Source organism: Spermophilus citellus, assembly GCF_964194105.1.
Source record: "Spermophilus citellus genome assembly, chromosome: 4".
NCBI lineage: Eukaryota > Metazoa > Chordata > Mammalia > Rodentia > Sciuridae > Spermophilus > Spermophilus citellus.
The window spans coordinates 105,141,484-105,155,356 of NC_138185.1; the positions used below are offsets into that span (position 1 = coordinate 105,141,484).

Here is a 13,873-nt window from a genome sequence, read left to right on the forward strand (position 1 = left end):
CTCTGCCACTCCTCGGCCGGTGCCCGGCTCCTGGGGCCCAAGCGGCTGCCGCCACGGCTCTCCATCCCCCTCCTCCAGAGCACGGGTCCCCTCACAGGGGGATGCAGAACGACCCCAGAGCAGGCTCTGCCCGAAGGTGCAGCGGCGAACAGGCGACCGAGGCGCCTAAGGCCATGGTCCAGCCTTCGGAGGACAGGGCTCGGCACGCAGCCCAATTCCAACCTCTAGATGTGCCTGCTGGACAATGTAGACAGAGCCATCAAGACAGCAAGCAGAAAGCAAATGGCGGCTCCCGCAGAGTGGATTTTCGGCCCCGAGACCACAGCCCAGCCAACAATCCCAATCCACAAACTCTCCCAGTATAGAAAATATTCAAAAAAAAAAAAAAAAGGTGGGGCGCACTGAGCTTTCTTTGCCTCAGGTACTTACAATCCACTGTTGATTACACATTCAGCTTCTCTGCCGGGAGGGAAGTGAAAGAGGAAGCAGATGGGCACAAAGCGCCCGCGGCTCTCCTAATACTTTAAATATCAATACCAAACTTGTTTTCAAAAATCTCACACGTCTTCCCTCATCTGTTAAATCTTACCTGTACCTCTGACAAAGGAAGACGGGTCAGAGCCCTTGGACTTATCTCTCAGAGGTAGTTTGTTATCTAATCTGTCTTCAGGAAATTTAAAGTTGCTACCCATATCTGGGAGCTGCCTTTTAAGTAAAACAGAAGAAATGCCGATAGCTGACTAAAATAAAGATGGTCAGGTACATTTTTGAATCATGGGGTCAGGACAGGGATGGTAACTACATAGTTTAGGCCTGGATTTGGTCTCTGAATCTTTTTCAATATGATTTTCTTTAAAAAAAAAAAACTATTTTTAATGCAGTAGTGGTTACATTTAGGCCATTTTGAATATTAAAAAAACTCAACAAGTTAAACAAAAAATGAAAAGAAAAAGGAAATAAAGTTTACTGTAAGGATACAAACTATGAAAGATCAAGGACATCTAAGGGAGAGAAAAACCAGAATCAGGACTCATGAGAATTAGTCCTAGAATAGATCTAGGCTTTAAAGCAACAACATTGAGCTCTTGTTGACCACATGATTTGTCTCATCTCTGCTTCTCTCTGTAAATTTATCCATTTTCTTTCAACCTGCACTCCTCTACTTATCATCTTAAGGGCAATAAAGCTACAGACCTGTATCAGAATAATGATCTCTTAGCTTGGTTTAACCCAGGGAGGAACTCACCTCCAAACCTATTACTAAGGACAGGGGTAAAACTATTTGTATAAGAAAAAGACACCTACATCTGACCCATCCAGGGACTGTGGATGAAGCAAGCAACCAAAATTTGCATCATGACTTGGAACAATGACACATACCTATATCCCAGAGCTACTGGGGAGGTTGAGACAAGAGGATCATGAATTTCAATGCCAGCCTTCATAATTGAGCAGGATCCTTTCTCAAAAAATAAAAAGGGCTGGGGATGCAACTCAGTAGTAAAGTGTCCCTGGGTTCAATCCCTAGCACTGAAAACTAAATTTTTTTCATCATGAGATGCAAAAATATTTTAAAAGATCCACCTATCACAATTTTCCTGGATTTGGTTTCCTGTGAATTCAGTTCTCTGGATTTTTATCTTGGGATTCCTTTAGCCACTTGATTCCCAGGAGGTTAACAAATTAGGGTGAACCAAAAGATGCCTTCTCTAGTAAAAGGTTCCATCCACTGAAACTAAACCAAGGTTAAATTCAAAATAAGGTGGCAACAAAGTCCTGTTTTCTCCGGGTAAAAAGGAATCCTATTCATGAGAGCATCACTTTCATGATTTAATCACCTCCTAAAGGTCCGGATTCTTTATACTATCACATCAGCAATTAAATTTCAACATATGGATTTGGGGGACATATTCAGGCCACAGCACAAATGATACCCTTCAGGAAGGCAGGAACTGTTTCTGTACTTTACATTACAACAGTCCCTGAGCCTGTTATAGAACATTTAGATATGGTGTGCTGATTCCAAGTTAATCTAAAGTTTTCTAAAGAAAATTTGATAATTCACTACTCACTTAATCAAAAATCATCAATTTTATTCATAGTCTTTCACCATGACAAGATATGGCTGTTTTAATTTTCTTCCCTCATCTGAAAGACCAATCACTTGGAAAAACCCATCATATACTTTAAATATTTCTACATCCTCTATGAAATCTCTCCTGATCTATCCTCCAAAAGAAATCTGACCTTCATTGAACACCCATAGTTATTTTCTGAACTAATAGATTCTATTTTATCATATCATTAGACTAGAAATTTCATGAAAGTATAAATGTGTCATATACAGCAATTAAAGGTCTATACCAAATAATGTACCTTGCACCTGCAGGTACCCAATAAATGTTTGTTGTTAAACCAAATGAGAAATTCAGCACCCAACTTTTATGTTTTTACAAGTTTCAAGTAAATCTGAGGTTAAGGCCATCAACAATTTCAATGATTGCTATTAAAACTGCTTAGTACTATAAATACAAATATCAGAGCAAATTACCTGCTTTGAGCATCAGTCTTCTCTAGCTTTTCCTGAAGTTGAATCCAATCAATCAGTGCTTTGAAATCTCTCACATAATTATCCAGCATCATTAACACCTCCTAATTTAAACAAAAAAAAATTAACTTCCATTTTAAGAGAAAAACATTTTTAAAAAAAACTATTAGAGTGAAGGACTTACAAATTAATGATGTTTACACTACATTCATTCAAGAAGCTGAACATCTGAATTGCCCACTGATCTAGTTTTTGTTCTCTTTGGGTATTTTCCCCCGCCTCCATTTTCACTTTGGTTAAAAAAAAAAAAAAAAAAAAAAGAATATGAAGTCAAGAGTCTAAACACCAAGAAATGGCATTGCTATGCCTTCTCAAGACCTCTCAAGTAGTAATTCTCTTAACCTGTTTATTGTAAAATTAATATACAGAAAAGTGCACAAAAGGGGCTGGAATTGTGACTCAGTGGTAGAGCACAAGCCTTGCATGTGTAAGGCACTGGGTTTGACCCTCAGCACCAGATAAAAATAATAAAGGTACTGTGTCCCATCTACAACCAAAACTATATTTTTAAAAAAGTGCACAAAGGCTGGGGATGTGGCTAAAGCGGTCATTGGGTTCGATCCTCAGCACCACATACAAATAAAATAGAGATGTTGTGTCCACTGAAAACTAGAAAATAAATGTTAAAAAAAAATTCTCTCTCTCTCTCTTTAAAAAAAAAGTGTACAAAACATACATGTGCAGAAAATTACAAAGAAAAGAATCCATGTAAAACACCACAAAGGGCACAAACAAACAAATTACTACAAAGCAAAGATGCATGTAAACATCACCTATGACAAATATAATAGTACCAATCTAAAGTTCCTTGGCATCTCCTCCCAATCCCTATGTCATTTGTCTTCCAGGGTACCACAGCCTTGGCTTCTACCATGTTATCTTATCTAATTGCCCTGGCTGATACTGAATAAAGGGGTTAAGAGGGGACAACATTATCTTACTACTGATCCTATAGGGGAAAGATTTCAGTCTTTCAAAATCGAGTTTGATGTTAGCTGTGGGTTTCTCATATATACCATTTAGCAGGTTGAGGATGATTTCTATTTTTGAACTGGGTACTTAGAACACTGGTTTGTAGGTTTTTGTTGTCGTTGTTTACTTCAAATATATGCATTTTAATGCTATAAAGTTTCTCTTAAGCATGACATATTACTTACTGTTCTTATTATCATTCAATTCAAATTTTTTCTAATTCCTGCTATAATTTTCTCCTTAATAAATTAATTATTCAGAAGTATTTTCTGGAGTTTCTTCTTTAGGAGTTCTATCTTATCATGGATTAAGCCCCTATAATTCTTTATCACTTAAGAATCCCTCACTATCTTAAGCTTTCAGAAGATTTGTTATAAATCAGCTAGACTTTCTAGTTACCTTCAATGGGAGAATTTGCCTAAACTACCTCATCATCACTACTGGAAGTAAAAGGAAGATTTTTACCAGTGATTTGGGTAAAGAAATACATGGCATGTTCATCCAATATACAGATGAAACAAAACTATGGTAGACAAGAGAATCAGAAAATAGGAAAAATAAATCTGCACTATTCAATATGATAATCACTTCCTACTAGAGCTACTGAGTTCTCAAAATGTAACTAGTGTGAACTGAATTAGGCTCAGACCATATGTTACCCAAGCTGGCCTCAAACTTGTAAATCTCTTGCCTCAGCCAGCCCCCCAAGTAGCTGGGATAACAGACATATACCACTGTCCTGTATATATATACTATCTTAATAATGTTCATATTGATTACATCTAGAAAGAATACACACATACACACACGTATATGTATGTGTGTGTGTAAATATATACATGTTTGTGTATGTGTATGTGTATGGACAAGTATGTATGTGCATGAGTGTGTGGGTGTATCCCAAGTATTAGGGATTGAGCTTAGGACCTGGTGAAAGCTAGGTGAGTACTCTACCACTAATTCACATCCCCAGTGCCCCCATGCCCCATTCCCATTTATTTTTTTTTTTAATTTTGAGAGAGGGTCTCACTAAGTTACCCAAATTGATCTTAGATTTGCAACCCTCCTGTCTCAGCCTCCCAAGTAGCAGGATAACAGGTGTGCACCACCATGCTATATATCTTAATAATGTTCCTATTGATTGCATCTTTAAAGAATATTTTGATACATTAGGCTAAATAAAATATATTCTTAAAATTTTACCTGTTACTTGTAATTTTTTAACATGGTTAATAGAAAGTTTAAGAGTACATAATGGTTCACATTATATTTAGACACTAAAGTAATTTTAAGAAAATCTAAAAAGATGGGATTTTATGATGAAAAAAACTCAGGTTTACTCTTTAATACTAAAACTAACTCCAATACAGTACTGAGAGAAAGTTGATCTTAATAACACAGGGCACTTATAAAAACAAAAGACCTGAAACTGTAAAATTACCAGGAAAAAAAAAAACAGGGGGAAGTTCTATGATATTGGTTCCAGAAATGATCTTTTTAGATAAATCCCCAAAAACACAGACAACAAAGGTAAAAATAGACAAATGAGATTACAGCAAACTAAAAAGTTTCTGCAAATCAAAAGAAACAACAAAAAAAGATGGGGAATGAGATGGACATCATTGCCTTAAGCACATGTATAAAGACATGAATGGTGTGAATATACCTTGTGTACAGCCAGAGATATGAAAAATTGGGCTCTATATGTGTAATATTAATTGTAATAAATTAGAATAAAAATTTAAAGAAAAAAAGAAATAACAGAGTGAATAAACAACCTATGGAATAGGAGAAAAATATCTACAAACCATACATCTGACATAGGGTTAATATCCAGAAAAATATAAGGAATTCAACTCATTAACAAGAGTACTCACTTTAAAAATTGTTAAAGGACAGTTATCAAATGAAGTTATCAAATGAAGATTTACAAATGGCAAACATGTAATGAAAGAGTAACAAACATCACTAATCATGAAAGAAATGCAAATTAAAACCACAGTGAGGGGCTGGGGCTGTAGCTCAGAGGTAGAGCACTTGCCTTGCATGTGTGAGACCCTGGGTTTGATCCTCAGCACCACATGAAAATAAATACATAAAGTAAAGGTACTGTTGTCCTTGTACAACTAAAAACAATTTTTTAAAAATACAGTGAAATACCACCTCACATTTTAGGATAGCTTTTATTAAAAAAAAAATTTAAGATAAACTGGCATATTGTGTACACCTTTAATCCCAGTAACTCAGGAGGCTGAGGCAGGAGGATCACACATTTGAGGCCAGCGTGAACAATTTAGCAAGATCCTAACTCAGAATAAAAAATAAAAGAGGGTAGGAATGTAGTTCAGTGTAAGAGTACTCCAGGGTTCTATCCCAAGAACTGAGGGGGTGGGGGGCTGGGGTAGAAAGGGAAGGAAGGAAGAAAGAAGAAGGAGAAAGAAAAGAAAGATTAGTGTTGACAACAATGTGGAGAAAGCAAATGTTTGTACACTGTTCGTAGGAATGTGAATTAGTACAGCCATTATACAAAACAGTATAGAAATGCCTCAAAATTAAAAATAGAATGACCATATGTTCCCACAATGCAACCATTGGATACATACCCAAAGGATCTAAATATATCAAAGAGATATCTGCACTTTCATGTTCATCATATCATTCTGCACAATAATCAAAATACTGAATCTATGTAAGTGTCTATCAACGGATGAATGAATGAAAAAAATGTGGTGCGTGTCTGGACACACATACACACACACACACACACACACAGGCACAACAGAAATGAACTACTACTCAGCCTTTAAAAAAAAAGAAGGAATCCTGTCAGTTGTAACAATACAGATAAACCTGGAGGGCATTACATTAAATGAAATAAGTTAGGCACAGAAACACAAATAGGAAATCTCATTTGTATGTGAATTCTGAAAGAAGTTGAACTCATAGAAATAAAGAATAGAATGGTGGTTAACAGGAGCTGTGATGAGCAGGAATGGCTGGGGAGATTCTGGTCAAAGGAAAACAGACAGCAGGAGATCTACTGACCACTGTTAATAATAATGTTTTATATTCTAGAAGTGTTATGAGTAGATTTTAGGTGTTCTCTCCACAAACAGAGGATAAGCAATATGAGACGGTTCACATTTAATTGCCTTTATTTAGCTATTCATAACTTACACATATTTCAAAAATAACTTCTATGCGATAATTAAATATAATTTTTGCCTATTTTAATTAACTAATTAAAAAACAAGACCCAATTATAGGTCTACAAAAAATAGAAATTCAGTATAAAGACACAAATATATTAAAAGTAAATAGATGAAGAAAAATACACCATGTTAACACTAATGAAAAGAAAGTAAGAGTGACTATTAATTTCAGAACAGTTAAAAGCTAGAAAAGTTATCGGGGATAAATAAGGGCACCACACATTCATAAAGGGGTAAACTCTTCAGGAAATAGAATAATTCTTAATATATATATATATGCACCTAATAATACTTTGTCAGAATACACAAGGCAAAAACTGAAAGAACTGCAAAGAAAAGTGGATGCATCCAGTACTATACTTGGAGAGTTCAACAACTATTAGTAATGCACAAAATCAGCAAGTAGAAAATCAGTAATTAACAAGATCATCAGTCGATTGGACAAAATAAATATCCACTGACTACTTCATCTATCAACAGCTGAATACACATTCATTCTGGGCCAGAAAACACATGTTAAAAAATGAAAAAGAATAGAAATCATATAATGTCTGCTCGAAAACCACAATGGACTTAAGCCATAAATCAATGTCAAAATTAAATAATACTTTTCTAAATAACTCGAGTCTAAGAAAGCAATCTCAAAAGGAATTTCAGAATATTTTAAACAAAATTAAAATGAAAACAATTTATCATATCTTATGTGATGCAGCAAAAACAGTACTCATGGGGAAATTCTTAGACCAAACGCATATACTAGAAAATAAAAAATATCTAAAATCAATCAGTTAAGTTTGGTCCTAAGGAAACTAGAAAAAAAAAGCAAATTTAATCCAAGATAATAAGAAATAATAAAACTGGAATAGAAATCAAATGAAATTGAAACAGAAAATCAATCAAATTAACAAAAGCAAAAGCTGGTGCTTTGAAAAGATCAGCATCTAGCCAAGCTAAGGGAGTATATGAATTAAATGAAAGCAGTGACATCACTATAGACTCCAGTCATCAAAAGTATAACAAAAGAATAATATGAACAACTTTATGCCCATAAATTTGATAATCTCAAAAGAAGCAAACTGCAGGAGCCGGGGTTGTGACTCACTTGCCTAACATGTGTGAGGCACTGGGTTCTATCCCCAGCACCACATAAAAAATAATAAAAACAAATAAATAAAGGTATTGTGTCCATGTACAACTAAAAAATATTTTCAAAAACAGAAACAAACTGCAAAACTTCACACACAAAAAAATCTTATAGACCTATGAAATTAATTAATAATTAATAACGTTCCAAAGCAGAAAGCACTGGCCCAAATGCATTAAGTGATGAATTGTATCAAACATTCAAGGAAGATATGATACCAATTCCTTACACTATCTTTCAGAAGACAGAAGCAGAGGAAATACCTTCTAACTCATTTTATAAAGCTAACATTAACCAGACAAAGAAAACTAAAAGTCATTACCTCTCATAAACACAGAAAATCAAAATATTAGCAAATCAAATCCAACAATGTATACAAAGAATTAACCACCATGACCAAGTGAGATTTATCTCAGTTATGCAAGGCTGATTCTTTGAAAATCAAATAAAATAATGCACCACAAGAAAAATCATATGATCATTAATAGATGCAGAAAAAGCATTTGATTAAAACCCAATACCCATTCATGTTGGGGGGAAAAAACTCTCAATGTGTATGAAGAGAAACTTCCTCAATTTGATAAAGAATACCTATAAGAAACTTACAGCTGACATATACTTATAGTAAGAAACTAGAAGCTGTTCCACTAAGATCAGTAATAAGCTAAAGATGTTCTGTATCACCAAATCCTACCTAATGCAATATGGAGGGGAGAGGAAATAAAAAATACAGACTATGAGTGAAGAAATAAAACTGTCTATGTTTGCAGATGAAATGATTGTCTATGTTGAAAAGTCAAACCTGGAACTAATAAGCAAGTATAACAAGATTGCAAGATACAAGGGTAATGTACAAAAGCCAATCGCTTTCCTAGATACTAGTAACAAACAAACGGAATTGGAAATTTAAAACACAATACTAGATGTTAGAAAGATGGCAGGATTGGAGGCTTCTGGTTTTTCTTACTCTCACGATGCAACGAATAAACATCTACCCATGGATCAAATGCCACTGAGGGATAGCCAGGAACCAGTTAAAAGATTTCCACAGGCCAGGTAACTGAGAAAATGTCCACATCAAAGTGAATAGAAAAAGCACCACACAAACACCACCCTGGGCAAGGTACCTTATAACTGGGAAGGAATCCTCAACTCCCAGCTTCTCCCTTAAGAAAGAGGGAAAAGGGGTTAAACCACACCTACACAGCCCCAATTTTATGATTACCACAAGAAAATCACCCAGCTCTGGGAGCGAAATTGCCTCAGTATTCCTGAGTCTCCAAGATCACAGAGAACAAAGAGTTGATTTTAAATGAGTATGAGCTCACTTCCAGCAGCTAACACCCTAGGATCAAGGAAGAGAGAAAGGTAAAACCTCCCAGTTCCTGTTTCCTCATGGTTTGTATGCACATTTTTCCAGCTGCTGCCTAAGGACTGGATTTAAAACTAGCCTTCATCTGAGAGCTACTAAGTCAGGTAAACAACAAACTTCTTGGAGCCTGAAAGGGTATGTGGGCAATTCCTGACCCTTTCTCCCACAGACTTAAACAACAATAAAACTAAAACTAAAGATTCTCCTTAGAAGGAGTTTGTGCCTGTACTGAGTGCTCCAGCTTTTACACCTCCCACCAGATGAACTGGCTCCTAAATCACCTAGCTCTGGGAATTGATGGGGTTTTACATTTGTGAATTTTCCTAAATCACTGTGATCAAGAAGATAATTTGTAATTGGGTACCATTCCAGTAGGTATACTCCCAAGCTTAGCACTCAGAAAATAGGCAAAAACTCCAGGCTTCCAGTTTCTCCCTGAAGGGGGCTAACCACACACACGTCTTGCTTGACTTTTCCAGCTGCTACCTGTATGTCCAGTCATTAATTAGCTTGCATTTGGGGGCAAAAAAAAAAAATCAATCATTAGTCGTCTCAGACATGAATGGGCATGTGGGTACTTCACACATCCTATGGAATTGCTGCAAAAATATAGCCAAAGAGTCAGCTACCCCACCTATCTTTGAGGACAAGGCAGACATCTGTTAGGCTCCTCAGGCCACCAAAAAAACAAACCAACAGGCTAAAAGATTTTACAGTCTGAACAAGAAAATACTGAAGCACCACATTTAACACATCAACATTTTCAGTTGTTTTTTTTTTTTTTTGGGGGGGGGGGTCGGGGGGAGGGATGGTGAGGTTGGAACTAGGGATCAAACTCAAGGCCTCAAGGCCTCAAGGCAAGCATTCTATCACTGAGCCCACATTCCTAGCCCTCCAGCTGTATCTTCAGAAAGTACCTTTTATCTCATTTGTCTGAAGGCATTAAAAGGATTTAGCCCAAGGTAAGTTGGTGACCACTAAGAACAAAGATAAGTTTAGATAAGCCCAAAGCCTTAAGAGGCATCTAGAATCTGGCTGAGCTGTTAAGATCCATCTCCTACACAAGGCCAATATGACAAGACTGGAAGAGGCAGATTCCTTATTTAGTGCAATAAATAAGGATATTTACAAACAGTAAAAAAGAAAGACAAACAAACATACAAGGAAATATGGTCCAAATAAAAGAATAAGATAAACCTCCAGACACTGGTCCTAAAGCAATGGAGATACATAATTTAGCCAACAGAATTCAAATGAATACTCATAAAGATGCTCACCAAGGTAAGGAAAATACCACATGAACAAACTGAGTATTTCAATAAAGACAGTATAATAACAGAATTTAAAAATGCAATCTAGTAGTTAGAAAGCAGATCAAATGAAGTGGAAGAAAAGATGGCAAATTCAAAGACAGGTTACTGGAAACCATCCAACCTAAGAAATAAAAAAGCAAAAAGGTGAAGAAGAGTGAAGACAGCTGAAGGAACTTATGGGGCAGCATCAATTGGGAAATGTAACTACACTACTGAAGTTAAAGAAGGAGAGAAAAAAAGAGAAAGAAACAAAAAGTTTATTTTTAAAGAATAAATATCAGCTAAGCATGGTGGCACACACCTATATCCCAGGCACTTCAGGAGGCTAAGGCAGGAGGTTCACAAGATCAAGGTCACCCTCTAAAATACAGTGAAACCCTAAGTAACTTAGAACTTGTCTCAAAACTTAAAAATAATAATAATGATGATGATGATGAAAAGAGGAGGGGGCAGGGGATGGGGATGTAGCTCAGTGGTAAAGCACCCCTAGGTTCAATCTCTAGTACCAAAAGCAAACAAAAAACTTACTTTAAAAAAAAAAAACACAGCTGAAAACTTCAAAAACCTGAGGAAGAAAACAGAAATCCAGATCCAGAAAGCCCAAGTGATATTAAATGACACAAATCCAGTCAGAATTACACCAAGACACGTTTATGCTCAAATTGTCAAAAAGTTAGGATTTTGAAAGGAGCAAGACAAAAGTGACTTATTATAGTCCCCCTACCCACTATCAACAGACTGTTTACTAGAAACCTTATAACTCTCAAAGGAGTGGTATAACAGATTCAAAGTACTAAATAAAAAGTTTCATGAAAGAACATAAGGTCCAGTAAACCTGAAATGAAGACTTTCACAGACAATGGTTAAGGGAGTTCATTACCACTAGACCTGCCTTACAGGAAATGCTAAAGAGAGTTCTTCGAGTTGAAACAAAAGGATACTAAACAGCAACATGAGACGTTAAGATTGAAATTTCCTGGAAAAGGTAAAAATGTAAACAAAAAATGTTTTAAAAGAACCACTATTATGTATAATTATAATGTAACAATTAAAAGAAAAAAACTCAAAAAATAATAATATTTTATGACTATAATATAGTGGTGGATAAGTCAATTAAGATCCTACCATAAAAATAAAGGACAAGCTAGGACAACCCCACCTACCCGCACGGGATCCAAGGCCCAGCCCCAGGCCTAGGACAACCCTTCCAACCAGAGAAGGACCAAGGCCAAGGTAGGTCTCCAGACCACCCAGCAGACAGGCAGACCCACACTGGAACCCAGGCCTACCTCACCTCCATCTTGGGACACTGCAGCCATCCCCATACCTTTCCCCACAAAGTAGCCTCCACCTTGGGACAACAGATAGGGCCTGGAGGCAACTGAATCTCCAAACAGACAACCCATCCTTTCAGCCCTCTCTCTGAAAGTGGTTGTATCCATACTGGGACACCCCACTGCTATCTTGAGTTACCACCTCCATTGCCACCACCACTTTTAGATGCAAGAGCATTTATCATGGGTTACTGGCCAGGGTCTAGAATTCCACACCAAGGAGAAATACAGGTAATCTGCAGGGACACTATAAGATTATAGGGTAGAAACTGCCTACCTCAGATTGGCACTTACAAGAAAGGAAGACCCATAGACAACATGGAAAAACAAGGTAGGAAGTGACCCAAAACAAAGATACTACAATAATCAAATCCAGGGAAGCGGGAAGATGGCGGCGAATGGAGTGCATCACCCCTGTGTACCGCGTCACTGTGCGGGTGAATGACGAATTAGAATGGCCAAAAGCTATCTTGTTAGGAATTTCCAGCAAAATTGGGGTGCACAAAAACCTAGTGGAAGGATTTCCATCGCCCGAGGATCGGTTACTGGGGTTCAACCGCGAGTGAGTTCTCCGCCCAGAGATTCAAACTGCTTATTCAGCAGCTGGCCCCGCGGCTAGAGACTGCGGCGGCGCCAGGAAACGGTGTCCATAGAAACAGCGAGCTAGCAATGCAGAGAAAGTGCGCTGCTAATTCTGCGGGCTCCTGCCGGCTGTGCCCTCACTGTGCTCAGTGCTGAGTTCTGGGTTTGAGACGGGAAGGAAGCGGTCCAGTTCTGTCCTCCACACCAGTCAGACCACCGAGGAAGCCAGCAGCCACCATCTTGGAGAGCTGACATCACCATCGCCAGTATTCGACTGATCGCAGCTCATTCAGTGAAAGAACAGGTCTGTGAAAAATAGACCATCCCCCATACAGCGGGGAAATCACATAAAATCTCTCTCCCAGCTTTCCGGGGGCGAGATTAACAGAGTGAGCGTGAGTAGAGGCGTGGGGGAAAGGTAAAGGCACCTGACCTCCAACTACTCCCTCCCAGGAGCGGCGAAAATGAAACCTGTTTCGCCAGCGCTAGAAGGAGGGGCTACGGAGGGAATCAAAACAATAAGGTGCGGGTTCCTAAAAGCCACACTAAACGTCCAGGTAACTGCAGGCACAGAGTGTAGTTTGAACTGCCAAGAGGCATCACACTGGAAAACGCCTGGATGACAGGAGAAGACAGGGGACTAGAAACCAGGAATAAACCTAAGCTAACAGGTTTTGAGAGACACCAGTGGGGGGAGGAGGGAGTGGCCTCACAAGGATTGTTTCCTACAGGCAGAGGGCAAAATCTTGGCCCAGAAGGCACAGCACCACCTACTGGAAGCGAAGAAAATAGAAGCCTAACAATGTCCCTTTTTTCTTTTAATTTTTTTTTAATTTTTTACTTTTAATTTTTTTTCGTTTCTACAATTATACTATTATTTTTTAATGTAATTTTTATTTTACTGCATTTTATTATTACTTATTATCATTTCCTTTTCTTCTCTATTCTTTTCTCGTTCTTTCCTCTCTCCCTCCCTCTTTCTTGGTTTGCTTCCTAACCTTTTCCCCACCTTTCCTCTTAAGCATGACCACCCAGATTACGTACAACTTACTAAATGCAAATAGATGAATACTACGAATCGGTCCATAGTCCGCCTAAGCCCTTAACTACCCCCAAGTACTCCTGTCTATTCTCTTGTTAATATCTGCCTGCATTTGAGCAACCCCCCAAAGAAGCTAACATATACTAACCTCCATACCATCAAAGCGCCCGACCTCAATATAAAATCCTAAGTTCAAACCTCACATTTATACATGCCATAAAATTCTGTAGGCCTCTAATGAAACTAATGAATTTACCTTAAATCACAATTAAATCCAACATCTCTAAACGTCGT

The 13,873-nt window shown here is 37.6% G+C and overlaps 1 protein-coding gene across 10 annotated transcripts in view; it reads right to left on the bottom strand.

The window, feature by feature from the left end:
- Positions 1 to 13,873, bottom strand: part of SCAPER (S-phase cyclin A associated protein in the ER) — a 488,938-nt gene that overhangs the window by 383,668 nt on the left and 91,397 nt on the right. For all 10 annotated transcript variants that reach the window (XM_081291797.1, XM_081291798.1, XM_081291789.1 and 7 more), the window contains one exon: positions 2,552 to 2,652. In XM_081291797.1, the coding sequence (XP_081147923.1) occupies positions 2,552 to 2,652 (101 nt within the window). The remainder of the gene's footprint in view (positions 1 to 2,551; positions 2,653 to 13,873) is intronic.